The sequence below is a fragment of the Falco naumanni genome, chromosome 1 (assembly GCF_017639655.2).
Source record: "Falco naumanni isolate bFalNau1 chromosome 1, bFalNau1.pat, whole genome shotgun sequence".
NCBI classification, from domain to species: domain Eukaryota; kingdom Metazoa; phylum Chordata; class Aves; order Falconiformes; family Falconidae; genus Falco; species Falco naumanni.
The window spans coordinates 89909623-89935758 of record NC_054054.1 but is presented as its reverse complement, the minus strand read 5'-3'; the positions used below and the strand labels follow the sequence as shown (position 1 = coordinate 89935758).

Sequence of the window (26136 nt, the reverse complement as noted above, 5' to 3'; positions counted from 1 at the left end):
GGGAGACACACAAACCTATCACAGGGTCTGAACAATGACTCCAGACCCCAGGATCTCATTCAACTCAGTGTATTCCATAACTTAGAGAATCAGATACACAGGCACAGGTCTCCCATTTTTTAACCCTAAAAGAAGTCCAGAAAACTCCTAGAAATATTCACAGACTTTCCAAGCAGCCAAGTGAAAAACAAACATGAAACCAAACTATGTATGTCAGAAATAAAAATGGATGAAAGTCCACAGGGATTGAGAGTTTCATATTCAAAACAGCAGAGAAAATTAATCTCTGTGCTGCTGTAAATAAGTCACATTGGAACTCACGACACTGCAGGAACAATCCCACCCAGGACTCCCTACTTCTTTTCAGTGCTACAGAACCAATACCTCCAGTAAAAGCTGACAGTAACTCTAAGTGCTGATGGTGCAGGGATCCCATTCCCTGCAGCATAGAGTACAAGGGACTCCTCACACGCGTCAGGTTTCATCTCCACCTCTCCTATTCTTGGCCTTAAAAGAACAATATTTTGAGGTGTCCGAGTGCATGCCTACATACTGCAGACTGCCCTTCAGCTTCTGTGGATGCTGCCGCTCTCCAAAAGTCTTCCTTGGGACAGACAGCTACATATGTATTTTTACCCTGTTCAGTTTCCCCAGTGGCTTCCTCTTTCTATCCCCTCCCAGCTTTTTCTGATACATCCTGCTTCTGTTGTTCCCCTGCTATGTGAGCAGTTCTGTCTATTCTTGCTTCTTTTTGCTCTAGCTCTGCACAGCGGTTACTTGTTAGCTACTCAGAATCCAAATAATTTAGGTCAAAAAGCCCAGTGAATCTGATGTGGTTTGTTTCACATAAAAAGAGTGAAATCGAACACCACCTTATTCTTCTCAACTGAAATGCTGCATCCCTATTAATTCAGGTGTATAAATAACACTCTCTAATGCTGCATCAAGGGCTCTGCTGTGTGATTAAACCTGCCTCCCTGACCTGTAATTAGAAACTTTGCCTCTGAAAGGCAGTTTGCAGAGAGAAAAGGAGAAAGAGAGAGAGAAGGAACCAGCTCTCAGACCCAACAATTTTGTTCTTAATAAATTATTCAAAGTTTTTGAAAGTTGAGCTGGATTTCCATCTGCTAGTATTAGAGACCCAAAGGGAAGAAGAATTAAAGGATTCTCACAGCAGAACACAACAGTACAGAGCATCAGGCTGGAAACAAGAAGCCAGCTGATAAGTTCACTGTGTCCTCTGCCTGTCCCTGCCCTGTTCAGCTGCTGCCTTTGCACGCCTGAACTTCCAACAGGTCTTAGAGCAATGCAGAGTGATCCTGCACCAGCATCCCACTGAGCTGGAGTCATGTGTTTGGGATATAACACTAGAAGAAAAACTCCAGATTCCGTGAATGCTTTACAAATGTCAGCAGAATCAGACAATGAAGACGCAAAATAGTGATGGTATGATTACAGATACAATATAGAGACCAGGTTGCATGGTCCCACACAAGTAATATATAACCTTTTCAAGACAGGTAATTTAAAGATGAATTTGTTAATTATTAAACTGATCTTTTGCTCCAGGGGCAGTTAGACAGTACAGACCATTGTACTATTAATGACTGTACTGTAGTCACTGCTAGTTACCACCCCTAGGGTACACCTGATGTTACAAGGTGAGCTTCTCACTTGGAAGTGCAGAAACAGTGTCTTTTTCTCCTGGAGTCATAGTAAGAAAAACTACTACTCCTTCAGCCAAATGTAGATTCATTTTAACAAAAAAACCAAACCAAACATTCCAACTTCTACAATGGATGTCCATAATATTTCCTCTTCCCATAAACTGGGGATAGAACAAGCTTTAGAGCACTGGATAACTTGAGAACTGTTCCCAGAATGAGAGGTCTCTGGCCTTGGGTATTTGGCAGCTGTTTCCAGAGTTCTGCTTGATTTCAGATCAGAGAGATTTTGTGATGAACTCCTCCTCTAGTTACACCTATAATCTTTGTGTTGAGGGTGTGACTGACATCATAGTTTCAGTCCTTTATGTTTTCAGGCTCAAGTTTGCAAGGTCTCACACCAGGGGAATCAGGAGTCTGATAATTTTCTGCATAATTGTCCTTTTCTAGGAACTTCACAAGGTTCATCCAGGGTTTCAGGGAAGCCTTATGAATTGAGACATCAGGTTTAAGGGGACTTTTATGACAGAGGAGAAATCTAACATTTACATCTCACAGACTCTTTGGTCAAAATACCAGACCCCAGTGAATTCTCCAATGCTTTATATCTTCTGTGGGTTTTTGACATGCACAATTTTAACACAAAGAACAGGTTAAATCTACCAAAATATTAAATTGTCACTGGTGGAAATGTCTTCGTTCCAGGCTGCCTAGGATTGTAAAAGTATGAGGTGCAGAGCCATTGGAGACCACAACCCTGCTACAAGGGTGTGGACTCCATGAAACAAAGGAGTCCTTCAAATTCGGTAACAACAACTTTAAGTAATCTTTTGTGTTTGTAATGTGGTAGAGTCCAAGTTTATCACAGAGCTGCCAGAACATAAATCTGATACAAACTACTTTGGATTAGATAGCGCTGCAGAAAGAGCTTTACTGGGGTATTGTGACAAGTTTTATGAACTTCTTAAAGAAACAGAACTCTGAAATACTAGCAGTGTTATGAAGTTATTGCTTTGTGGGCTTGAACACTTAGCACTAAGGAGGAAAGAAGAAAAAAGGTAACAAATTCAGAAAATAGAGCAGTACTTGAAACCTGTATTAAGACCCATTTGGTTTTCCATCAGAGTTTTAAGTCAATTGTACTTAAAGCCAAGTCCTGTGAATCCAGCATGCTCTGCCTTCTTCAAATGCAAGCATGGACTCTCCCCACCCCATTTTTACGAGCCCTCAGAATGAGTCCAGTATCACTCCACTAGTCTTTCCTCTGAGGGTCTCTCTCATCTTTTAACATTGGTAAGCAAAAAGAGGTAAAAAGAACTAGGAATTTGCTATACATCAACTTCCAGAGGTCACCTGCCTCTGCATGGTGCTTTCATGCACAAGGACTGCCCAGTAGCCCCTGAGATGCACCACCTCCACGCCAGCATGGAGAGAAGCAGCCAGGCAGGCAGTTTCAACTGTTCTGCAGGGACCAAGTTCACAGTGTGGCTCTGCTCTGAGCTCTGTCCAGCCCTGGGCTCCACTCAAGCCTGCCTGAGTTACTAACCAGTTTCTCTGGTTTTCAGCAAGTCATACATCGGCCAGAACCAGCCCACACGGTTTGAAACAACCTTTCCCATTTGCTGCCTTGGCTCCCCTTGCTCTTAGCAGCTCTGTCAGCCCAGCTGCTCGGTGCAAGATGGCTGGCCAGCCCTCAATTTCTCATTTCTTGAGGGTAGTTCACTATCTACAGCCATTCCTTTGAAGATTTTGCTTTCTTATACAAGGATTTACTCCATAAGCCGCATTCCCCTCTTGCACAAATGCCTCCTTTCCAAACATCTCAGCTCCCCCTCCAACGCCTGGGGCATGCATATGCCCCAGGTTGTGCGTAGGTTGCTGTGATCCCAACATTTTCCTCAGGAATCCCTCATTCTCTCCTACAATAGCATCTTAATGCCCCGTCTAACTTTTCCCTGAGTAAATGGGCCCTCTAAATGTCCTTATCAGGGTTTCTGTGCACACATCTACACTGCTGCTGTAGTGGGGTACCCTCAAACTACCTCATATTGGGGTTGCTGTGCATCCCCCACCCTTTTTCCTTCTAACTTCGGATCTCCATTCTCCTCCAGCTCTGCAGAGGTTGCGTACAAGCCCTGTATTTATCTGGTGACAGATCTTCCAGTGTGCCAACATGATCGCTTTTCTAGACTGATAGAGATGAGATAAAAACATTGGTATGCGAGTGCCACCACCTAGTTGCTTCACCTACAAATGGAGTGGTACGTAAATTACTGCTCCCCTATTTTCCCCTTTTTGATTTTCTAGTACTTTCGCACATCAGTGGTGTCCTCTCTCCAGTAATAACAGAAAGTCTCTGAAATGTTTGCTGTTGATCAGATGAAGCATTTAGAAGTTGTCCTGTGTTCCACGAAGTCAGAGACAAATGATGCCCAGATGAACAGGCAACCTCACAAGTTTAGCCTTAAACATTATGAAATCAAAGAGAACCTTCCATGGTTCCAACTCTGAATTGAATGAACCAGTGGGACAACCCTCAGTTGGTCTTGGGAAAAAGAGGGTTTCTGTGAGGTTTTCTTGGTGACATCCCAAATGACTTCCAAATCTCAGAATAAAAGGAAAGGTGGATCTGATGGTTTGCGTTATTCCCAACCTCCAAACTGAAATATGGTACCACACTGAAAAAATACTCAACACTCCTCCCCGCAAACACCAAAACCAGGAGGAATTGTTCTACTATTCTGTTCTATTAAATTCCAGTGACACTGACAAACACCCTCCCTGTTCCTCACTACAAATATTTTTCTTGCTTTAAGAATGCAGCGAGAGTCCTGAAAAAGGAGCTGGGTTTCTGTGCATCAGCTGAGTCAGAAGGTGCCATTTCTACATAACAGCTTTACAAATATGATTACACCCTGAAGCACAATGCTGTGCTCCATGGGACATATCTGACCCACACACTGCCTTTTCAACTCTGCTTTTTCTGAATCATGTACATTATGAGTGAATAGGAAGAAAACATGTAAACAAGAACAGTAAAGGTTGTTGCAAGTTCATTAATTCTGATCACTTAATAAGCTGTAAATTGAAGTGCATGAATTCCATTCTCTTGAACACCAGGATAAATTTGAAGAATCTCTATTGACTTAATTTACACTGATATGCATTAGAATAGTTTCTGGCACAGTCAGGATCAAAATAATTATTATAGCAACATTCAAGACCAGAAGGCACCTAGTTCCCATCTAGATAATTGAAGGGCAGATTTTAAAAAAGTAAAGAATTTACCGATTAAAAAAAAAATAAAATCTTAATTCTTTTTTAAAGGTGATGCAGAGGCACGGCCATGGGGCCCACGCAATTCAGGGCTGCAGGACTGGCTTTAAGAAGCAGGGTGATACTTTGCACCTAACTAAAGAGAACACAGTGCTGTGCAAAAGGGCAACTACTGTTCTTCATATCTGCTTCTCAGAGAAGAAAAAGATGAACTTACACAAGGAGGCAGAACTATTTGAATAACTTTGTCCAGGCAATATTCAGAGTGGTACTGATATGTTTTGGAGCTCTTTGCTTACAAGTCCCCTCAGAGGTCATGAGGAATCCAGGAGGATATCTTTCAAAGACAAGCATTGCTTCTGAATTCCTTACTCTGGGGTTAGGATGCTGTCCACAAAATCTTACACTAGCTTTCTTGGAATATAAAACACTTGTCCCCTTCCAGGGGCTAAAAAGAAACCCTAGGATCTTAAGGAACACCTTAATTTTCTCAAAAAATGACACAGAAAGGCATCACAATGGGAGAAGGAACCTCAGAAGTCTCAAAAAAATTTAAAAATAAATCACTGGAGCTGCTCAACTGCAATACCACGAAGTTGCCTCTGTCTGCTGCTGCTGGTGGTTTGTCTGCAAGGAAGTCCCAAGAAAGTAGATCTAAAGCGATGCCCTTGAAACATGGAGCTATGTGACTGCCCGAAAATGATCCAGCGAAATGTCTACAGAGCTCCTCCTGCCGGCTGTTTTCTTGGCGGTCCGAGCTCTTCCCAATAGACTCGATTTTAGGTTTGTCTTTTCAGGAAGTTGGAAATGAAGGGAGGCAAAGCTAACACCACATCTTCCTTATTTGTCATAGCAATAAATCAGCATGATGCCACAATGTCTCTCGTATCGCTGCCCATTTACTCTCTGACTTCCCAGACAGATGGAGATGCTGCGTCTAAAAGGCTGCAGTCAATGCCAGGAGCAGGGTAATGCAGCAGTTGCAGAGGAGCTTGGGGAGCAGGAGGAGCAAAGGCAAGCCAGGCTGACAGCAAGGCCAGCAGAGACAGGACCTCAGTATAAAGGGGCACAGTGCCACAGTGACCAAGCAAGAAGAGCAGAACAGGTCTGGTGACAGTAACCACATTTAGCCAGGAGCCCAATGACTGTCAAACAAACCCATAGGGATGAGCCAGGTCTGAGGCCAAGCCAGAAAGTCAAAGTCAGGATCAGCAAGGTCCACAGCGAAGCACAGACACCCCTACAGCCTACCCCAGAGGAGGACCAAGGACAAGGGCAGCTCTGTGCCATGGCTCCCAAGCGAAGTGGGAGGCCCCATCAGGTTCCTCCCCAGCTCTCTGGCACACAGCTCTTTTCACAGCACTCTGATCCCAGGCTACACTCCACCATTCAAGGGCAGACCTTGAACACGAGCAGCCAAACCTGCAGGAGAGGGGGTAGAAGTTGTAAAGTTAGCTGGTGCACCCAGGGCCCTGACAACACACTGCCTCACATAGTCAGTGAAGAACGTAAAAATTATTTACGTGCTGACAAAAGAACCTGGGTATAAACATGCCACAGGGGTTGGCAGTGTGAAAAATTGACAATCTGTACTTCAGCTGTTGCAGGGTCTGGTCAGGAATGACCTTTGCAGGGCACTGTATGTGTGCTTCTGTTTTGCCAGTCTGTTGGGAAACACTTCTTTCTAAGCCAAAGTAAATTAAAACTGCCACTGGGATGTAATGACAAAGCCCCTCCAAGTTTTTCACCTATAACCTAAACCAGAAAAAAATGCAATGTAGACTAATCCTGGCTTCCTGTTAAAAAATCCATCCATACCACATACTCCTCTGTGACATTTCAACTGCTCAGTTCTTTGGTCAAGCTATGTCCCAAAAGAAGAAAACAGATGAGACATACTGGCATCCCATTTCCTAGCTCCTCACTGGTGATGTTTGCCATAAGCCTGCATTGCTAAATCTCACAGGCAAGTGTGCCAGTCTACACTCCCAGCCCTGCCTGCATGAGGAGGTAAAACATCCTGAGGCAACAAAGCTCAAGTGGCAGGCAAGAACTATCTTCAAAAAAAGAGCTCGTCAAATCAACAGGGTGACTGTGATTATCTTACTAAGTTACAACAGGAAAATTCAGACAGACACAGAGGGGAAGGGAAACAATGTGAGGTGAGCATTCCAATAGTGTTCCCAGCTGGACTGTCACCGATAGATACACTACTTAGATAAATCTAGTCTGCCCAGCAAAGGCTGTGTGGCTACCAGCAGAGAGCAATGGTCTACTGGAAAAAGAATTTCTTTTATCAATATTGATAAAAACAACCATCCCCAGATTATGTAAACTATTTTGGAAGAGTCACATTAACAAAAAGGACCCATAATTTTGCTGAGATAGCCAGGGATATATTTTGTGTCCTTCTGTATACAGTACCAAATGTATACAGGACTGTTACTAAATGTGGTTCCTCTGCCAAGAAATTGTATTCCCCGTACTTTATATTTCCAGTGTGAAAACTTTAATGAAACGTTTTAAACCAAAGCCGTTTCCTTGGAGCTGCCTCTGACCTTCTTTTCCTCCTCTCAGCTGAATCTCCCTGCCAGGATGAATTCGGACCTAATGTCTGCTCCTCCCACCAGGCTTTTGGATATGTGACAATACTGTAGTCACTGGGAGCTGTGCCTGCTGATATTCATTGTCTTGTATCCAGTTTGGGAAGGGCTTTTAAGGAGAAGCCCAGGATGAAACGTATGAAGATTCCAATGATTTACAGGAATGGTCAACCATGTAGCTAGTTTCTGCACACATCTATCAGCAACTTGTGAGCCCTGAGCAATTAATTCACAAGCCTCCAGCGTAGGAATGGTTCAAGGCTCAAAAGGAGGTTTTTGAAAGTTAAAAGAAAAGAAATTGAAACAAGGGACCAATCTCAAACTACTACAACCCTGTGCACCAGCTAGAGCTGTGGTAGGATACTGGGGGAAGTACAGAGGGACTGCCTATCAACCTGCCATGCAGAAATTGTTACATTCCCTAAAACAGTTCTGACAGGCACAGAAAGGGGATACACACTGACCAGAATGGAGCTGCTGGTTGTGCTGTGTAACGCATCTGTTCTATCGGTTCGGTGACAGGCACAGCACGGATGTGCAGTCTGATCACAGCCACTGCCAACTACAGCCAAGCAACTACATCACAACACTGGGGTCCCAGTGCAGTGACAGGAGATAATGTATGGTCCAAGAAAGGCGCTGCTCATAATGGAGATGCTGAGTAGGGTGCATTGCCAAGGTAAAACAGGAGTGGGTCTGTGGGACAAGGGGGATATAGAGCATCAGCAAGTTGCAGCAAGCTGTGGCTGGTGCAAGGGCCTGGATAATCCAATGATGAAGCTCACAGTATGGTAATATATTACCAGAAGGAAAGCAAGTTATATGTCTCATTTACAATCAGTCATAATCTGTGGGGACATTATATGCCCATACCCCATGATGTCGTCTGTGTCTCACTTTGTATGATGTCATCTATACTGCCTGCCCTATATAGTTTAAGTACATGAACAAACATACACCTTGGTAGAAAGTAAAACTGCTTTCTCTGTTAACACCTCCTGTACTCACACTGCAAACAGAGTGCAAAAACCTTTGCAGATATCTATCCAATTCCCACATTAAATCAGTACTTTACTTGATAAACGCTTTCATTTAAAGACCAACTACCTGCTAGGCATTCACAACTATGCTTGAGGCCTTTGTCTACAAACTCTTAACTTTTCTTCTTCAGCCCCCTGTCCCCCCTTTCCATCAGTGTTCTGCAATTTGCCAGCCTCCTTTATGTCTCAGTTATGTCTGCACAATGTGAGGCAGGCAGACCCATGTGCCCACAAACAGAAAAGCTCCTCCAGCTCACAATAACTCAGCAGGCTTCTGTGATTTTCACAGACTGCATTACTGTGTGCCCATGTCTGCTGTCAAATTACTGCCTGGACACAGGCTCCATGGCTAACCTCAGTCTTACCCCAAACATGAAACTGTCCCCAAGCCCTCAGAAACATTCATCTTCTCTTGCAGCAGTTCTTATACGAAGTGGTGTAAACCTGGCTGATGCTTCTAGGAAACAAAGAGCACGCTTACCCCTTCGAAGACATGTTATGATTTTATGTCCTCTTTCTGCAACCTACCGAGAGTGGCTGTGCTCCTTATCACGCATGTAAAACATGTCAAAACAGACATGAAGGGCAGACAGTCCTCCTGAGGTTTCTAAAGGAAAGCAGAGATAAAAGCCATAAAAACCAATCCTTCACACATAGCAGAGGTTGAAAAATAAAATCTAAACCTAAGTTCATTTTCCTTTTTAGTACACCTTCTGGCAGTCCCAGGACTGTTCTAACCTCCAGTTGCTTGTCATAGCTGTAACAGCACAGCAGTGAGGAAAAACTGTGAGCACAGTTACCCCAACCTTAGCTGCCTTCCCCTTAAAGTCCCCACCCTGCCCCACTCTATCTGATGCTGTGAAAAGACCATATAATAATGGGAAGCTGCTCCTGGAGCTCCTACAAGGGAAACAGTTCTTTCCATGTTTTGCCTTTTTAAGTATCTGTACATAGGAAAGATGGCACACACAGACCACACAAAACCCTGTAATCGAGGCAAGATTTTCTTAAGTCATAGATGTTATTGACTGTAATTGCTGTTGTCTGTTTCGACCTTCTCCTCGAGGTGTCTCCACCTCCCATTACAATCTCACAGTGAAAGAAGTTCCCTGGTGGTCTGCAAAGAAGTGAAAGAACAAACTCAAGACAGAAGTGACATTGTTTATATAACATAAAATTCATTCCAAATCAACAATTCAGACAAAGTAACATTGTTGCATAAAAAGTAGACCAAAAGATATTACATTGACAGACAGTGCTACTAACAGCAACATTTTGCATATATAAAGCATTCTGTATTCCAAAGCCTAAAAATGTTTTTAGAAAAAGATCCTACTTTCTTCAGTATTTTACAGAAAAAGTGAGGCATGGGGTGTAAGTCACTCATAGGGCTTTGTCAAATTAAATGACAATCTACCACCAGAACGAAGAATAGAATCTAGGCTTTCTAACCCCTGTTACTCAGTTATGTGCATTACTTTAAAGCAGCCCTTGTATTTACACATTTTAGTGTAGGCTGTGTAAAAAGGAGCACTAAAGCAGAAAGAAACATGTGTTCTACATCTTAAAACAAGATTTTCCTTTTGGAATGGCAATAAGGATACCCTGCAGCCTTAGGTTTTCTATGCAGCCATAAAGCCTTCGTCCTCTTGACTGTGCTGGTAGACAGGATAACCCCCAATCCATATTCTATGCCCAGCGCATGCTGGAGGAGGTGAAGATAACAAAGCCTGTGACAGAACTCCATCAGGGAAGTCCTTTTGGGCCCCATTTCCATCAGCTCATAAAAGGAACAGCCTGGACCCACATGCTGGGCTCTGCTACGGCTGCTCCAGGCTGTAGCTCTTCATTTGCAAAAGAAATGACCCATTCATTTCTCTCTGACCTCTGCAGGCACTTCAGACTGCTGACCTCATCTGCCGATGGCCCCCACCGCTGCTGTGAGCTTCCTCAAACAGGTGCTCCTGGACCGAAAACTCTGCCTTCCCAGGCAAACTGAACTAACACAGCTCCAAGAATCCTGTATCAGGGCTCCCAGGGGACTGCTTGTGCACAGGCTGGGAATGTTCAGCCCTCAAAGCATTTATTTCCTATGCAGAGGCCATATGAAAAGGAGGCACAGATGAGAGGATATAAATTTAACTGAGTCAACTGGAGTTAGAAAAATGTACTTGCCTGCATGTGCACATGCACTTGACAACACAGATCTCTTCCCTGCAACTACTGGCAGCTGCAAAGTGTGGCTGCACCTCATGTGAGCTTGTGGTTGTACAAACAGGTCCTGCGGTTCCTGTAGAGAACCAAGTGGCTTGTGATCAGGGTGTTCCCATCTCCGCAGTAGATGTCAATGGATGGAAGGTGACAACGCTACTTCAGCAGGGGAGTCCGCATTGCTTACACTGCATTCCAGGAAAAAGACATCTCTTCAGACACACTTATCGCCCACATATACCTTGGCATTCGCAGCCTTATTACCAAGAGTATCACAATCCATATTTTTTGCTCTTAACAGCCTCATTCTAGAGAGAAGATTACACCATTTCACAGCTAAGGTCACAAAGGCATTCAGTGGCTGAACTGGGAATTCAGTGCTGGTTTTAAGTCCAAGTTCAGAGCTCTGCTCACTGGACTAATCTCTAGACAATAACATTTTTCTACTTGGCAGAGAGGTGGGAGCTTTCAGGTCTGGAATACTGAGGTCTTCAGATGGAGTCACAGATATACACAGCACAAACTAACATAATTCTTCCATAAAAGTGGCATAAAACCAAAGCAGACTAGGTCAGTTCTTCCATTGGTCTCCAAAGAACACCCAATTATCAGAACTAACATAACCATCTTTAGTAAGTAAGCTGTTTTGGAAGCTGAACTGTTTGTTCCAAGTGCCACACAGACACCAGCTCTGGCACTGGCAGGAGAGGCCTGTGAATCAGAGCCCAAAATCTGATGCAAGAGAAACTTGGGCCATCTCAAGCTGCTTTCCCCAGCAGAGAACAACCCTATTAGTTTGAGAAAGTCCCCTGCCTGCTTTCTCTCTGAGTAATTAAGAGTGAAATCCTCCTCTCAGTGACCCCAATGCTCTCAGCCTAGGCTGATTTACACATGAAAGGAACCCTCTGAGGGGCTTTCTCCCTTTCACATTCACAACCAGGCAGGACCTATAAATAAAACCTTTCTGAAAACAGGAGCTTTCAAAAAGGTCTGTGTATGTGCACAAATGTATATGAGGGAAAGGGAATGGATGTGTGCACTTGAGAATGCGTGTGTGTTTGCATGCAGATGTGAAGAGTGGGTGAGAAGAATGTGCCTTCATACACCAGCCTGCATGCAAACAAGTGTACTCAGAAAAGCATCTACATGGATGCGTGAGTATGCACAGGTAGTGGGAGCACTTACAGGAAGCAAGAAGGCACGTCCAGGCTGGCTTCCAGCTAGCACAGTTCCAGGGGATATTCACTCAAGCCAGCTGAGTCACTCTAGAGTTACACACGAAAAAAAAAAAAAGCATATTTAGACCCAGTTGTGCATACAAAACTATGCCTGTGATGCACTTTCCCTCTACAAAGCAGTAAAGAACTTGCAGAACAAAACACTAGTGTTTTACAATGCTTCAGATACAACATGGGATGGGACATAACAGAGAATCAGGTCTCATGGCATGTGTTCCTATGGCTTTGACAGGTGGTGAGATTCTTCAAAGGCTGCATCTTCTCAGCTGACCAGGAGAGAGAGAGAGAACAGTGTTGCGTTTTCCAGGGATGTCATTGTTCAAAAGTATTTTTTAGTTTGTTAGAACACAATGCCCCTCAAAGTTTGAAAAATAAACAATGGGACTGATGCCATGAAAAAGAAGGTCAGAAAATCAAATCAACTGTGACTGCCTTTACAGTAGCTTATAAATACAAAACTGCCTATAATCTGTTACTCTCCCTCCCCGGCTGTCCTGTTCACCCATGTGCCTAGGCAGTCAGGATGTTTCCCATTCCATGAGGCCTAAGAAGGACCCTACACAGCTTCCAGGAAACTGGCGGTTAGTGTGACCCTGCCCTAATACAAAACAGGTGACACAGAGTTTTGAGCCAAGCCAGGACAGACTACAGGGTTTCATAAACCAGGTACTGGTCTGTCTTTGCCCCAGTAAGAGGAGGCTTTTTAAGATCTGGCTACAATATGATAATTTGAGAACTGCAAACTACTTCACTACTCCTGACCAGCTGAATCATTGGCTTACTGAAACAAACCATGCCCCTACTCTGTCCCAGTGCCAGGATGCTGGGCTATATATTCACTAGCACCACTGGAGCTGCACCACTACCTGGTGGGAGGCTCCAGGGTGTGAGGCTGCAGGGGTGCTGCAGCCGGCACTGTTCTGACTTCATCACTGCTAATTGCAGCTCTTAGATCTCTCCCTATCCAACTCTTACACAAATATTTACAAGAAGCTGGCAGAAAAAAGCACAAAGCAGGAAACATAAGGAGGGCAAAGCCTCACAGAAGTGCATAGAGCACAAAATGTCTTTTCTGTGAGTTCAAAAAACTCTTCCCAGCTCCTTGCACGAAGCAGGAGAGTGTGAACAGGGATGCAGAGTTCCCCTCCTACTGAGCCGGCAGCTAAAGCCCTCCCCCAGTTCCCAGGGTCTTCAAATGAAGATTTGCATAGTACTTCCAGATCATTCCCGAGAGAAGGGACAATGGCACTCTCAACGCCCTCTTCCCCCCTCCCAAAGCTGATAAAGCCCTGGTGAAAAGGGGAACAAAGGATTTACAGATGTCGGAATATTGATTTCTGCAGTTCCAGGACTACAGAGAGAAGATGAAGAACCCTCCCGAAACTGTGAAGTTTGAGACACAGACACTATCTCTGCAGTGTGAACTCTGTTTGTTAAGACAGTATCTGACGGAGGAAACATTGCTATTCAAGAGAGATGAGCAGGTCCCTGAAAACTTGAAAATGCACAGAGATGAGATTACAGTCTGAAATCCAAATGAGTCCATTTGTTGTTCCCAAACCTCCTAAACGGAGAGGCGCTTCCAGTGAAAGCAGTTTGCCACCAGGCGGGCCAGCCCGGCATTGCTCTGAGAGGCTTCGGACCCAGCTGACCGTATTAAAGGCTTTTATAAATCACACCTCACCAGTGATTCATGCTGTTATCCATGTCCTCTTCTGCTATCCACCCCTGCAGCTAGGAAAAGTAAGAAAAATAAAGGTGAAAGATGAGTCTTTAGAAAGCGTCCTTTGAGTCTGAGTTATAGTGGAACCTCCCTATCTCAACACTCACTGAATTTTAGGCAGTTACCTGAAAGCTAAAGCCTCTTGCCTTCACAATTGTTTCTGTGGTTAGTACATACAAATCCAAGCTTTCTTTTTCAGCAGAGCAAGTCAACTCCACCTCTAGTGAGCACCATCTCACTGCAATTGTTCAAATTTTGCTAAACTGAAAAGCAATACGATCCAAAATGTTACATGTCACTGCTGCATACCCAACAGGAGACATTTACTGGGTAGCCAAGTCAGATTACAGGATTTCTGGCCTGACCTCCACCTGTCCCACCACCACACAAGTGACTGACTACCTGCACTTCATTTTTTCCTTTTTTTTACCCCCTTTTTCAGAGCTAACTTTGTAACATCTTTGCACTCCAGAAGACTCCCAGGATGCTAGATCTTTTGGAAAAATCTACATGTTGAAACTTCCTCAAAATGTTGAATTTAGAACTGGATATTAAAGGATGATAAGCTAGCTTCTAAATCAAGCTATAGGCCCTTAAATAGGTCAGCTTTGGAATTCAAATGAACTCCTTTCTGTGAGGCAGCAGCGCTTACCAGTGAGTACAAGAGGGGGTTTTCACACCACAGGTCAATAATCCAGACTGAGCTACTGAGCCAGTAGCAGAGATAACTGTTCATTCACCGGTATTTTCCCACACCTTTGTAAAAACACATGCTGTCAGGATGACTGCAATTATCACAGTGATAACTATTACATAGTGCACAGTTAAACATATTTTATACAACTATATCAAAACATTCTTCACAATACTTTAACAAAAATAATCTAGGTTTCTTCAAATACCTACCTGTCTTCCCTCAGCTAGAAGAAATTTTTCACATGGAATCTTTTGTCTTCCAGCAGTCTCTCTCAATTTACACCACATTTGAAGATGACGTGAGTCAGACCCATTAGACTCCTGACACACCTAATATGAAAATTAATTGAAACGGCTGGGATGATAAAGGCTAAGAAAGTCCCATTTTAAATCACTGCAACTCAGACTGCAGTGAAACCGCCACCATACTCAGGTTCAGGACAGAAGTGAACTCCATTTTTAGTTCTCTCCATGAACCCCTTGGAGGTCCATAGGTAGAAGTGCTCACAAGGTACTTTTTAACATGGGGCAGCTGCACTAAGAGTTGCCACTACTACATACTGCTCTCTGTGAGCATTTCCTTCTCAGAAGAGCATTTTCAAGACTGTCAGAGGAGTGAAGGTGCAAGGCAGAACTAGGGAGGCAGCACACCTCGGCTGCTCTCACCTCCTGCTGGACACTTGCATGTTGCTGTTTGAGGCTACTGCAGCAGCACAACTCATGTCCTTTTCATTTTAGAGTACCATTCCTCATCCTAGACAGAGGTTTGCTTCTTGTTTTGTGGATCCTTTTTTGTTTTCTCTCATTTGTAAACATTAGTGTCTGTTGCTTACTTAGAGCTCTTTTTGCTACAAATGAGTAGTTTTGTTTATGTAGCTCCTGCTATAAAAACACCACCATAATTTGCTTTAGGATACAGAACTTAATCTTGGTTTCATCAATTAAAGATTATACAAATTAATTCTTGCATCTTCTGTTCCCAAGAAAAGTCACACGCAAATTCCTTTTAAAAACTCTGATATTACACATCTTGTAAGCACAAATCCCAGGGATGCAGGTGGAGAAAGGCCAGATCTACCTGCAATGTGGACAAGAACTTCATGACATAACATTCCCAACCTCATTCAGCAAAGCAGCTGTGCGCACACATGGTGAGCTGCAGTGATTTCAGGTCTGTACTGTAGAAAATGCATCATGTTGGTGAAGACTGAGTAACACTCCTGTAGGTACACACAAAGCCACCAGGGAGTAACTTATCCTTTCAGTATGTAAGCAAGACTTAAAATGAAATGAAGTAACATGAAAGAAAATTACTGGAAGAGGTAATTGTGATTTTTTTAAAATAAAGATAATAACAAAGAAACCAATGTACTTATTATCAGTTTACACTGCAAAAATGCAATAAACAAACAACTGAGCAATATCTTTATGCCAAGGTACATTTCACAACAGCCTTCCGAGATCCTGGCCATCTTACCATTCCCATAAACTACACAGTAAATTTGGACATGAGCCCTATTCCAAGTGAAAAAGAGAAAAGAAATCACACTCCCCAGCAGCAACCACCACTTCCTACCATCTAACAATGCTGTAACAGCAACGCAGCCACGCTACGTGCTTTGGTCTTGCCAACAGAAAAGTGACGGGTTTCAGGGGACCAAGGTGAAATGTGAGTCTGCACTACCCCTGGCCAGAGCAGCACTGTGCAGTAACAACCCCGAACCAGGACAGAGCTCTTGCACTTTACTTAAGCTCATCTTCATCTTTCACAGATGCCTGCTTTGAATGACAGAGGAACCTGCTCCTTCTCCTTCCACAAACATTTATACCTTGTTAGAAGAAAAATACAATTTCTTCATACCACTCCCTCACAGACAGACCTTAACACCATCCCACCCTGAAAGCCTGTTTCTCTGCTTTCCACTTGGCCTGTTTCAGTCTCCGCATCCACTACAAGAGTCCTCTCATTTTACTGTGAGGTTTTAAGTGTTTGAAAATGTACTCTCCATCTACGTGGTTTCTACCAAAGGTCAAACAGCCAACCATCAGGCTGCAATAAAGAACTGCAATAAAGTAAGATTTAGCTATTTGCAAATTAATTATGATTTTTTTTTTTCCTGCAGATCTTTTGTGTTTATTCAAGTGATATTACTATTTCAGCAGAATCATCCCAGGAACCCACGTAATTAAAAACACATCAGTGGTTACAAAACTGCATTTCATTAGCATCTTTTTTACTGTCATGATTGAAGCAGCTTTTATATTGCAGTAATGGGATTGGTCCCTCATGTGGAAAAAAAAAAAAAAAAAAAGGTCTCAGTAACAAATACAACAGACCTTCCCTGCTGTTGCATAAAAGAAACTCAAATACAGCTGTGCAATTGCTTTACCACCAGGAAAGTCTACATAGGATGGCAGGCCAGTCTCCTAGGCCACCTACGCTGAATGTGCAATCTCTGAAACCCACAGCCATGCATGCTGGGGGTACCACTCCCCAGGCCTGTACATGATGGCACATAGCAACACGCTTCCTTCCGCTCTGGAGAGCTGTGCAGTCACGGCTCCCACCCAGTGTCGCCCTCCTACACCTGTTAGAAGCCACCACAAATCACCTAGCTGCCACAGCCACCCCCCTGCCTCCGTGCCCCTCTGCAGGCCCCTCAGGAGCCCCAGGCTCCTCCGCTCCTGCTCCCCTCACGGCTGCCGCAGCTCGAGCGCTTCAGTCCCCTCACGCCTGGGACGACCCCAGCGCTCTCCCACACACCCCCTGTCCCCACAGCTCCGGCGCCGCTCACAGGGCAGCCTCCCCCGTCCTTTCGCCACCCGCACGCCGCCACCACCCCTCAGCACCAAATTGGTGCCGCCTCCCCCCCGCGAACGACACGCCGCGACGCTGACGTCACAGCCAGCGCCTCCCGCCCGCCCCAAGGCCGGCGCATGCGCGGAGGGCGCCCCCGCCCGCGGCCGCGCAGGGGCGGGGCCGGGAGCGCAGCGCGCATGCCCGGTGCCCCCTGCCGGCCTGACCCCGCTTCCGGCTCCGCTGGGCGCCCGCGGACGCGATGGCGGCGCTCGGAAGGCTCTCCCGGCTGCTGCTCGGCGCCGCCGCACCGCGCTCCCTGCCGGGGCGGAGCATGTCGGCCGCGGCCCATGAGGCCGGCGGAGGTAACGGGGCTCTTCGGGGCGAGGACGTAGCCGGGACTTGCGGCTGGTACGCCGCTGCCCTTGACAGCCGCTGCCCTTGGCGGCGGGCGCGGCGAAGCCGGTGCCGGCGGTGTGAGCCCTGGAGGGGGCGACCTCCCCGGGAGAGCTGCGGCTGCAGCCGTCAGGCCCGGATCCCCGCGGGAGGGGAGCGCCCTCTCTCCCTGGTAAAAACAGGGAGGGGAGACCCCGGCTCGAGGGGGGGGACATGGAGCGTGCGTTAATTCCTCGTTAATGTGTTAATTGCGCTTGACAAGCTCTCGGGTCACTAACGGAAAGGCTTGTTGCTGTTTTATTTCATGTAATGCTCTCCCTAGCTCGCCTGTGGAAGCTGTTGACCTTCGTCGTGGCCCTGCCCGGTGTTGGTGTTTGCATGCTGAACTGCTACCTGAAAGCACAGCAGGAGCACGAGAGACCCGAGTTTGTTCCTTATGCTCATCTCCGGATCAGGACCAAGGTACCTTTGCTTGACCTCTCCAAGGGCTGCCTTTTCCCTGGCCCCACCATGACCGCAGGCCTTCATCTGAGATTACAACAGCATCTCTTGCTTTCTTGTCACCTACATGAGGTGCTGCATACGTAGCCACGATCTTAACTGCTGGCTTTGTTTCTGAGGCAGCAAGAGTTTCTTGCAGCTCAGAGGAAATACCCATGGTATTCACACGCCTTCCCACCCCCAAGTCATCCTGCTAATGTCTTGCTGAAAACCATTTCAGTCCTAGAGCTGTACTTACCTTAAATTAATACAGATTCAAAAGCTGACAGAGGAGATCCCAAAAATCTTAAAACTGGAGTCCTCATAGCATAGTTGATGTCTAAGCAAGAACACGAAGATCTTCTTGTCTATAGACAGTGGCTCCCACCTAAGGGACACTTGTTTTCCAACTCTTGTCCAGGAACAGATGCAAACTTGCTTAATTCATCAGCCCGTCAAGCAGTGTGATGTTTGAGTCCATATTGCTGTTGATTTTCTGAGATGGTTCATTTAGCTGCCGCTGGCTTATTTTCTTTCTTCTTTCAACAGCCTTTCCCCTGGGGTGATGGGAACAAAACTCTGTTCCACAACCCTCATGTTAATGCTCTCCCAACCGGTTATGAAGATGACCACTAAGATCCTGACCACAGCCAGAAATTTAGCTCTTCCCATCGTGGACCAGAATGTTGCGTGGGAACCATCATTTAGACTCTGCATTCCTTCTACAATGAAACTGAATGGTGGTGTGGCCTCTGTCTGTACCAGTGTAGAGGTCCTTTAAATAAACAACTCTGAACTTGAATTTAGGATTTGACTTTTTTGTTAGTCTGAATCATTAGAAGTTCTTTAGTTCAGTGTTTGCTTAAAACATTGACACCTCCCACAGGATACAGTGCAGGAGTGAAGGGGTTTGACTGCCTGAATCTGGTAACGTTAACAACAGGAATGCACTCTAACTGATCACTGTAAAGACACAGGTCACAGGCAGATGAACAGGTTCCAGGCTAATACTGTATATATTGAAGCATGTTCTCCATAATCAGCTATTGCAATATTTGTTAAGTCATGAATGCAATTTTCTATTAACCCCTAATTAGCTACTCTCTGTCTGGTGTCATTACCAAGGGGCTGTCGTGCAGACAAGCGAGCTATTATGTTTGAGAATTGCACCTTTTTTTGTTGTTTGTTTTTTGAAAAAGTAAAACCTCTTAAGTTATCCTTCAGGTAGCTCTTAAAAGCTAAGAAAGTGAAGCTCACTTTCTTTCCCCCCCCTCACTGTAATTTTAGGAGAATTAGGCAGTTGACTTCTCTTTTGTCCCCAGGCCATATTTTTTACTTTCACCTGTGTTGGTGTAATGAGAGGGGACAGCTTTTCCCCATTCCTGTATAAGGATCAACGGAAACCTCCTCCCCTGCCACAATGCTCACAGGGCCACTGGATGGGATGGATCCTGATCCCTTCCTTCTATTCCAAACACCCTTTTCTAGTCGCTGCAAGCAGTTCTACAGTTTACAAGCCAGCACAAATAACTTTTGATTACTTTCCTAGGTGTAAACTACACACAGTTCAGGAGCAGCTTGGTGAGCAGGTTTGATTCACAAGCCTCAGCCAGGGACTCCAACATTATCACCTGTCAAGCTTCAACCCAATGTTTCCCTCATTCAACACACACTTTAACTACACCAAGCAAGAAATAGTAATAGTGGCCAGCCTGGAGCTTTGTGTTAGTGTGGAAAAGGATAGCCAGGGCTGCACTGCAGTTGTATTGCAGGAACACATAATGCTAAAGGACAGAATTCAAGTTCAGGATTGTTTTAGAACCTCAGAAAAGGCTGAAGAAGTAGCCTCTGTGTTAAAAGTGTCCTCTTCAGCTTCTCTTACAGGCCACCTTGGTCCTTCCTAGAGGTCACAATCAGATTCTACTGGACAGTTACCTACTTGAACAGAATATAACTTGGTTATATTTATTTTAGCTAAGTTACTGCAGGTCCAATAGAAGTGATTTTATACCATCTCTGTTGCTGATACAAAACAATGCTTTAGCCCCTCAGCATTCAGGATCATACGAAACAACCTTCTTTCACCAGAATTCAGCAGCATAGAGAGAAGACAAAGTGAATCAACCTTCATAGAATTTTTAAACACTTTCAAGTGTTATATAAATAAGCAAGAGAAATCAGTCACAAAGCAACTACTATTTCAGCCTGCTCTAATAAACATTCTCACTATAGAGTACATTAATTAGGAAGTTAGTTCAAACAGCTTTTCACGCTGTTAGATGCTGAACCACCACCATAATTCACTGAAAAGGAGGCAATAGTTACCACAAGATCCAGTCTTTTTTTTGTGTGTGTGTGTGGCTGTTTTTATAAGCAGATTCCTGACTTCCTAGAAAGCAGCTTAACAAAGGTCTTATCCAGGCTGTGTCTAGTCGTATGCCTGGTGATGTTGTTTAGTCCAAAAGCTCATATTAGTGACCCCACCCATACAGCTGAGGTCAAGAGGAGTTTTCAGTTTTTCCTTTGCTTGGACCCATGAACTCCAGGCCTTCAATGGGTATATCCTTTTCCTTGATCGCTTTCTGAAAAAAAGAACAACAAATCCAAAACATTAAACTTGAGACATCTTTATAGTGCTAAGCAATATAGTCTTTGTTACAAAACATGATCCAGAAAAAATAGTCTTAAGACTGGTTTGGATAAAGCTTCAGTACTAGAGACGCTCAAGTAGGCACTGAGAACTCATGCCAAACTACAATTTGGATCCCATCACATAAACGTGTTACAGCCTCTAAACCAGCAGGCTTAATTAACAAGTTACATTAACGAGAAAAATACACCTGTAAAATATTATATGCCATGACTGACAGAAACTGAAGGCAAGAGAAAGTCCAGAGCAGTGCAGTGGGGTGCGCAGCTGGGGGCAGCAGCTAGTCTTGGGGCTGCCAGGAGCATCGTAAGCAGAACATGTCCAGCGGAATAACACTTGGGGTGGAAAGTGAACAGCTAGAACACAGAGCAGCGTGGGGGTACTTGTGCACCACATCTGTGCCGACAAACAGGGCAGGGGGCATGGAGGCAGGCAGGGGGGAGAGCAGGGAGGGAAGCAGAGGAGCAAGCAGGGAGGCAGGGGGTCGGGCAGGGGGGCAAGGGTGCAGGCAGGGGAGCAGGCAGGCTCCAGCGCCGCACGCACCTGCACGCAGAGCTGGTACCGCTTGAAGAGCTGCCCGCAAGGGTCCCCGGCGCTCTCGCCCTTGAGGAACTTCTCGGCGAACCAGCGGTTGAAGCACTGGTCGTATTCGCGCTTCAGCTCGGTGCAAGCCTCGCCCACGCTGTTCATCGCGGCGGCCAAGCGCCCGCCCGCGCCCTGTCACCGCGCCGGGCCGGCCGCGCCGCCGCTCTGACGTACTTCCGGCGCGGTGAAGTGACGTCGCAGGGCGCCGCCGGTAGCGCGCGATGCTGGGCCGCTGGCTCCGCTCGGTCTCGGGCGCCGCCCGGGCCTGGGTCCGGGCCCCTCCCGCCCGGGCCCTGCAGGTCCCGCCGCGCCCGGCCTGGCAGCCCGGCGAGCAGCGGCCGCCCCCGCAGGTAGGGCAGCGCCCGGGGCAGAACGCGGGGGGCGAGGGGTGGCTGCAGGCCCCTGCCGGTCCGCCACCCCTCCCGCCGGTCGCACACACCCTCCCGCCGGCCGCTGCCCCGCGCTGGGGTCCGCAGCGAGCGGCAGCTCCGGCTGGCCCTTCGCCATGTGCGGGGCTGGGAGGGGAGAAAGTACGAGCTGGAGTAAAGTTAACGGTCCGCGAAAGTACTGGATATCGGCGTGTCCCAGCGGATGGAAACTCGGGGGTTTGCCACCTAACAAGTTTTCAGGGGAAAAATAAAGAAAGTAGTAGTACATTGGACTTGCTCACCTTTGCTTTTTTTTGTCCATGTTTGTTCTTTGTACAGCAAAAAGTGATGCTGGAAGTGCTGGATCATTTGGAACACCTGGCCTTGGTTGATTTCCGTGATTCGGAGGGTGTGGAGCGGCTGCAGAAAGCAATCCAGTTTGCTGATCAGCTTCAGGAAGTAAACACGGATGGCGTAGAGCCGATGGATACAGTCTTGGAGGACAGGTAATGAATGACAGCAGCCTCCTTTTAACTGTTAATGTATCAAACTATTTGCTTTTATAACTTTCTCTTTCCCCAGGGTGTCACCCTGGTTATGTGTTTGGTTCCTTTGTTTACGGAAAAGTCTTACCATGACATTGCGTGAAAGGAAGATGCCATTGGCATCCATGCGCTTTCTGTTTCTGTGTGAAGCGCAGCAAAGATGAATTCCCGGTTCCTCTCTGTGTCTTACTTATCAGGAATGAACTGCACACACTGCTCCCCAAATACATCAGTGGCATTCTTAGTCACTTTGAGATGTTCCAATACTTGTCTTACTGCTTACGTAAGACCAAAACTACATTTAGAGATAAGCCAGAATTCCTACTTCGTATTCATAGAATAGCTTAAAGACAGGCTAGTAATCTTTGGTTTTAGGTGTCTGTATCTCAGAGAAGATGACGTCACAGAAGGCAACTGCACGAAAGAGCTGCTGAAAAACGCCAGAGAGAAAGTAGAGGAATATTTTGTAGCCCCACCAGGTATTGTCTTGCTTACAAAAACCTCTTAATCTTGTTTGAATTAACCTGAGGAATATAACCCACCATAGCTGCATTTACTTTCAGAAATACTAGTTCGTAATAAGTACTAAAATAAATAACTCTAGCCATCTGTATAAAACAGTTTGCAATCTATTGGTCCAAAAGCAGTGTAGAAGCTAATTTTACTCTAAAGTTACTATATGTCGAGCAGTTATTTACAGGAAGTGAGATGGACCTTACTTTCGTTACTTCCTCAGGAATTGTAAGCTGCTTGTACATAGAACAAACTGGAAAAGCACTTTAGTGCTAAGGTATACTACCTAGAAGGTGACTTACAGATGGTCTCACACAACTTTGTTCTTGTTTTCTGTCAGGTAACATCCCTTTACCAAAGCTAGAAGAGCGAGATACTTTTCTGCAGGGCTCTTAGCAAAAGCCCGGAACCTAAACACCGTTTGAGTATTTTATTTGGGTAAACAAAGTTTTGCACAGTCACAGCTGAAGTATCCTGGTACGTATTTTCATCAAAAGAAGAGCACTTGCAAGACAATTTACAGAAGAAGGAAGGTGTAAAAAGTTTGGCAGCACTACTGGAATATTCAATGTTTATGAAGCTGGAAGGCAGCATGACAAATGACCTTAGTGCTTTTATTTAGCAAAGTGAATTTGATCTTATTCTTTAATATACTGAAAGGCTTAAAGACTTCAAAGAGCATTAAAAAGTAATGATTTAAAAATCCAGAACAATATATTTTTCCTCAACAAGTTTGCCGGCAAAATTAGAGGTTGGAAGGCTGTATTGGTATGGAGGAGTTGTTGACAACATTGCTGAGTATCTCTGTGACGTATGGACAGAAATCAGATTTTCATTATGGAAGAAAAGGCACTTTGAAAAGATGACTCAGTAAAATATTTTGCTTCTACTGGGTATTTCCATTTCACCTCTGGTGTTCCATGTCTCTCTGGGTTACCTTCCATTTCCCACTTCGTGTTTTTAGTCTTATAAATTAAATACCTGGAGTTGTACAGAATTTGAGAAAGTACCTTTCAAGCATAGAAACGGCTGCTTTAAAATAAAAAAATCTTTGCAGTAAGTATTTTTGTCCACCAGCTGTGTGTCTGTAGTGGCACCAGCAATTATTTTTTAATTAAACCATTTTGCCATTTCAAAGAAAGTACTGCAGTTGTTTTAAAACATCTTGTATGGCTAAGCTTGTAAATAAAGAATGTAATTGTTTTTTAACTTGGCATTTTTGTTCTGTTGGCACAGTGAATTGCTCGTTTGAGAAATCCCCACTTGTTCTGTCCATTTTGGCAGCCTCTAACCATCAGCAAGAATGGGGACGATGTTATTTACGTAGAAAAAGGAAGAGGAATTTGAGAGTGAACTGCATGGCTGCAGGAGCTTCCAACCCAATACATCATCAAGTAACTATTTAAAAGCAACAACTAAACCAACAATTTGGACAAAGATGATTCCACATTCCCAGTGCAGCACAGGATAATCTTAATACTGCCAGTTTGCTGCTACTCCCTTACCCACGCAACCCAGTGAGAGAACAGACTGCCTGATGCTCATTCCCTGCAGCCCAAACTGCATTTAAATTGGAAAATAGACATTTCCTTAATGAAGGGGTTTTTGCAACCTCGCTGCTAATAAGGGTATTATAGCCCTGACTCAGATACCTGCAACCACCAAAACAGAAACTCTGGCAAAGGACAGATGAGCTGCCTATGGGGCAAAATACGTTAGTGCCTCAGCCTGCCCTCAGCGTGTCTAATGCAGTGGGTGCTGTGCCCCGCAGAATGGTTCAAAGCCACCAGGCCTCAGCTGCACCCTGAGGTGGGGATGAGATGCCCTTCATGGGGCTGGTTCACCTGCTTTCACTGCAGGACCTTGATGCATAAGTGGGTCTAGATCTGGGTCAGATCTTCACAGTGTTCTGCCACAATGGAATTTATAAACCCTGGCAAGTGAATAAATACAGTTAAGGACTCATGTAATAAAATTGCTACCTGTTAAGTTCCTGGTAACTACAGTAGGCAAACATAATATGTATTTTGAAATAACTAATCTTTTCTCAGTGGTTAATAGATATGGCAAAAAGAAAAAAATAAAAACCAACAAAAGGAGGTCGGATTCTGAGATGATTAAATGTATCTAGTTTCCCTGGAGACTGTGGAGATAACTTGACTTACAGGTGCTAAGGTTTTTCCACTACTATGTAGATCTGTAACATATAAAATTGGATTAGAAGCCCTAACATATAGATTCCAGGTTTACAAAGAAAATTTCAAGGTGGTTATTTTTTCAGTTTTATGGAACAAAGTAAATGAAAGTTGGTTTGTTGCTAAGAAGGATTATTTCATGTTTTGATAGTAACTAGGAGCTCCAGGAAGAATCTCTTAGATGTAGTGATATGGTATGCCACACAGAGCAAAAAAAGGCCTCAGCTGAAAAGTGCTTACAATTTAATCTCCATCCGCAAAAGGAATTTCATGGTACGTCTTATCCATTACCCAATTTTTTTGGCACCTCCCCTACTCCAGCTATCATCTCTTATGTGTATTTATTTGTTCTGCCTTCCCCTGCAGCTCTGTCCTGGGGGAAACTATACTTTTATATTCTTGATTAACAAGTAAGGCCCTAATGTTTCTCTTTAAAGCCATGTATCTCAGGCTTTAATGTTTCTCATTAACAACGTGTATCTCACCCACACTGACATTTCCTGCAGTCGTCATCACATCTGTTTCTTCAGCTAACCATTTCTTAATAAATGCATAGAAATTTGCCTGCAGCTACCAAACACAGCCACCTCCTCAGAGATTCGTGGGTGTTTCTGAAGTTCATTGCAAGCACTGGGAAGATTGCTAAATTGTTCACTTCTGTCAGCACAAACCTGTCTAGTACTCAAAGAACCATTGCTAGCGCTGCAGATACTAAACACAGTTCTGTAAATTAATTGCTTACTGTGGCCCCGAGACTATTAGAAGCTTCTTCAAGTTTCTAGCACACAAGGTCTCTTATGCCCTTTCATCTGCTGCATTAAACCCGATAAATTCCCTTAATTTCACAACTTTCAGATCTCTCACTAACACATGCTCCTGATGGCAAGACAGAAAGCAAAGCTGTGAATTCCATCTCTTCTAACTGGAATGCTAAAAACCTGGGAGCTAAAGTCCAAAGTTATTTCTGAGATATTCCAGAGTGACAAAAGTACTATATTATCCAGTTTTAATAATTTGGGGCTGGTATATTCTTCTGGGGTTGCCTCAGAACTTGCAAAAGCAAAAGGTTCCGTGCTGTTCTGCTGCTTTTGCTATGAATGACACTGAGCAGGTAACTATACTGTACATACATGGAAAATATTTGTATTTCAGGTGA

General features: G+C 44.8%; 3 protein-coding genes and 1 long non-coding RNA gene across 5 annotated transcripts; 2 read left to right on the top strand and 2 right to left on the bottom strand.

The window, feature by feature from the left end:
- Positions 1–8943: 8943 nt before the first annotated feature.
- Positions 8944–17058, bottom strand: LOC121093348. The gene is made up of 5 exons (XR_005829553.1): positions 14662–17058; positions 14408–14511; positions 13717–13766; positions 11980–12059; positions 8944–10982 (listed from the first exon to the last, which is right to left on the bottom strand). It is a non-coding gene; the product is annotated as an uncharacterized LOC121093348 (long non-coding RNA).
- A 410-nt stretch (positions 17059–17468) lies between these two features.
- Positions 17469–18926, top strand: LOC121093275 (cytochrome c oxidase subunit 6A1, mitochondrial). The gene is made up of 3 exons (XM_040605240.1): positions 17469–17613; positions 17967–18106; positions 18674–18926. Exons 1-3 carry the CDS (start codon positions 17511–17513, stop codon positions 18758–18760), a joined length of 330 nt encoding a protein of 109 aa, XP_040461174.1. The 5' UTR covers positions 17469–17510; the 3' UTR covers positions 18761–18926.
- A 1149-nt stretch (positions 18927–20075) lies between these two features.
- On the bottom strand, positions 20076–21537 carry TRIAP1 (TP53 regulated inhibitor of apoptosis 1). Its single transcript, XM_040605252.1, has 2 exons — positions 21318–21537; positions 20076–20706 (listed from the first exon to the last, which is right to left on the bottom strand). Exons 1-2 carry the CDS (start codon positions 21462–21464, stop codon positions 20623–20625), a joined length of 231 nt encoding a protein of 76 aa, XP_040461186.1. The 5' UTR covers positions 21465–21537; the 3' UTR covers positions 20076–20622.
- Positions 21538–21541: 4 nt separating this feature from the next.
- Positions 21542–23994, top strand: GATC (glutamyl-tRNA amidotransferase subunit C). 2 transcript variants are annotated; one of them, XM_040605238.1, is made up of 4 exons: positions 21552–21709; positions 22067–22233; positions 22648–22751; positions 23126–23994. In XM_040605238.1, exons 1-4 carry the CDS (start codon positions 21581–21583, stop codon positions 23179–23181), a joined length of 456 nt encoding a protein of 151 aa, XP_040461172.1. In that variant the 5' UTR covers positions 21552–21580; the 3' UTR covers positions 23182–23994. The 2 variants fall into 2 exon arrangements, with proteins under 2 accessions (XP_040461173.1, XP_040461172.1); XM_040605239.1 differs by lacking the exon at positions 22648–22751 and having other exon boundaries at positions 21542–21709.
- The last annotated feature ends 2142 nt before the right edge of the window (positions 23995–26136 follow it).

What these genes read in the sequence shown, in the direction of transcription:
- LOC121093275 (XM_040605240.1), top strand. Translation starts at nt 17,511, where the DNA reads ATGGCGGCGCTCGGAAGGCTCTCCCGGCTGCTGCTCGGCGCCGCCGCA. An exon ending in GGCCCATGAGGCCGGCGGAG is followed by an intron (nt 17,614 to 17,966) that starts GTAACGGGGCTC and finishes TGCTCTCCCTAG; the next exon opens with CTCGCCTGTGGAAGCTGTTG. An exon ending in ATCTCCGGATCAGGACCAAG is followed by an intron (nt 18,107 to 18,673) that starts GTACCTTTGCTT and finishes TTCTTTCAACAG; the next exon opens with CCTTTCCCCTGGGGTGATGG.
- TRIAP1 (XM_040605252.1), bottom strand. Translation starts at nt 21,464, where the DNA reads ATGAACAGCGTGGGCGAGGCTTGCACCGAGCTGAAGCGCGAATACGAC. An exon ending in GGTACCAGCTCTGCGTGCAG is followed by an intron (nt 20,707 to 21,317) that starts GTGCGTGCGGCG and finishes TCTTTTTTTCAG; the next exon opens with AAAGCGATCAAGGAAAAGGA.
- GATC (XM_040605238.1), top strand. Translation starts at nt 21,581, where the DNA reads ATGCTGGGCCGCTGGCTCCGCTCGGTCTCGGGCGCCGCCCGGGCCTGG. An exon ending in AGCAGCGGCCGCCCCCGCAG is followed by an intron (nt 21,710 to 22,066) that starts GTAGGGCAGCGC and finishes TTCTTTGTACAG; the next exon opens with CAAAAAGTGATGCTGGAAGT. An exon ending in ATATTTTGTAGCCCCACCAG is followed by an intron (nt 22,752 to 23,125) that starts GTATTGTCTTGC and finishes GTTTTCTGTCAG; the next exon opens with GTAACATCCCTTTACCAAAG.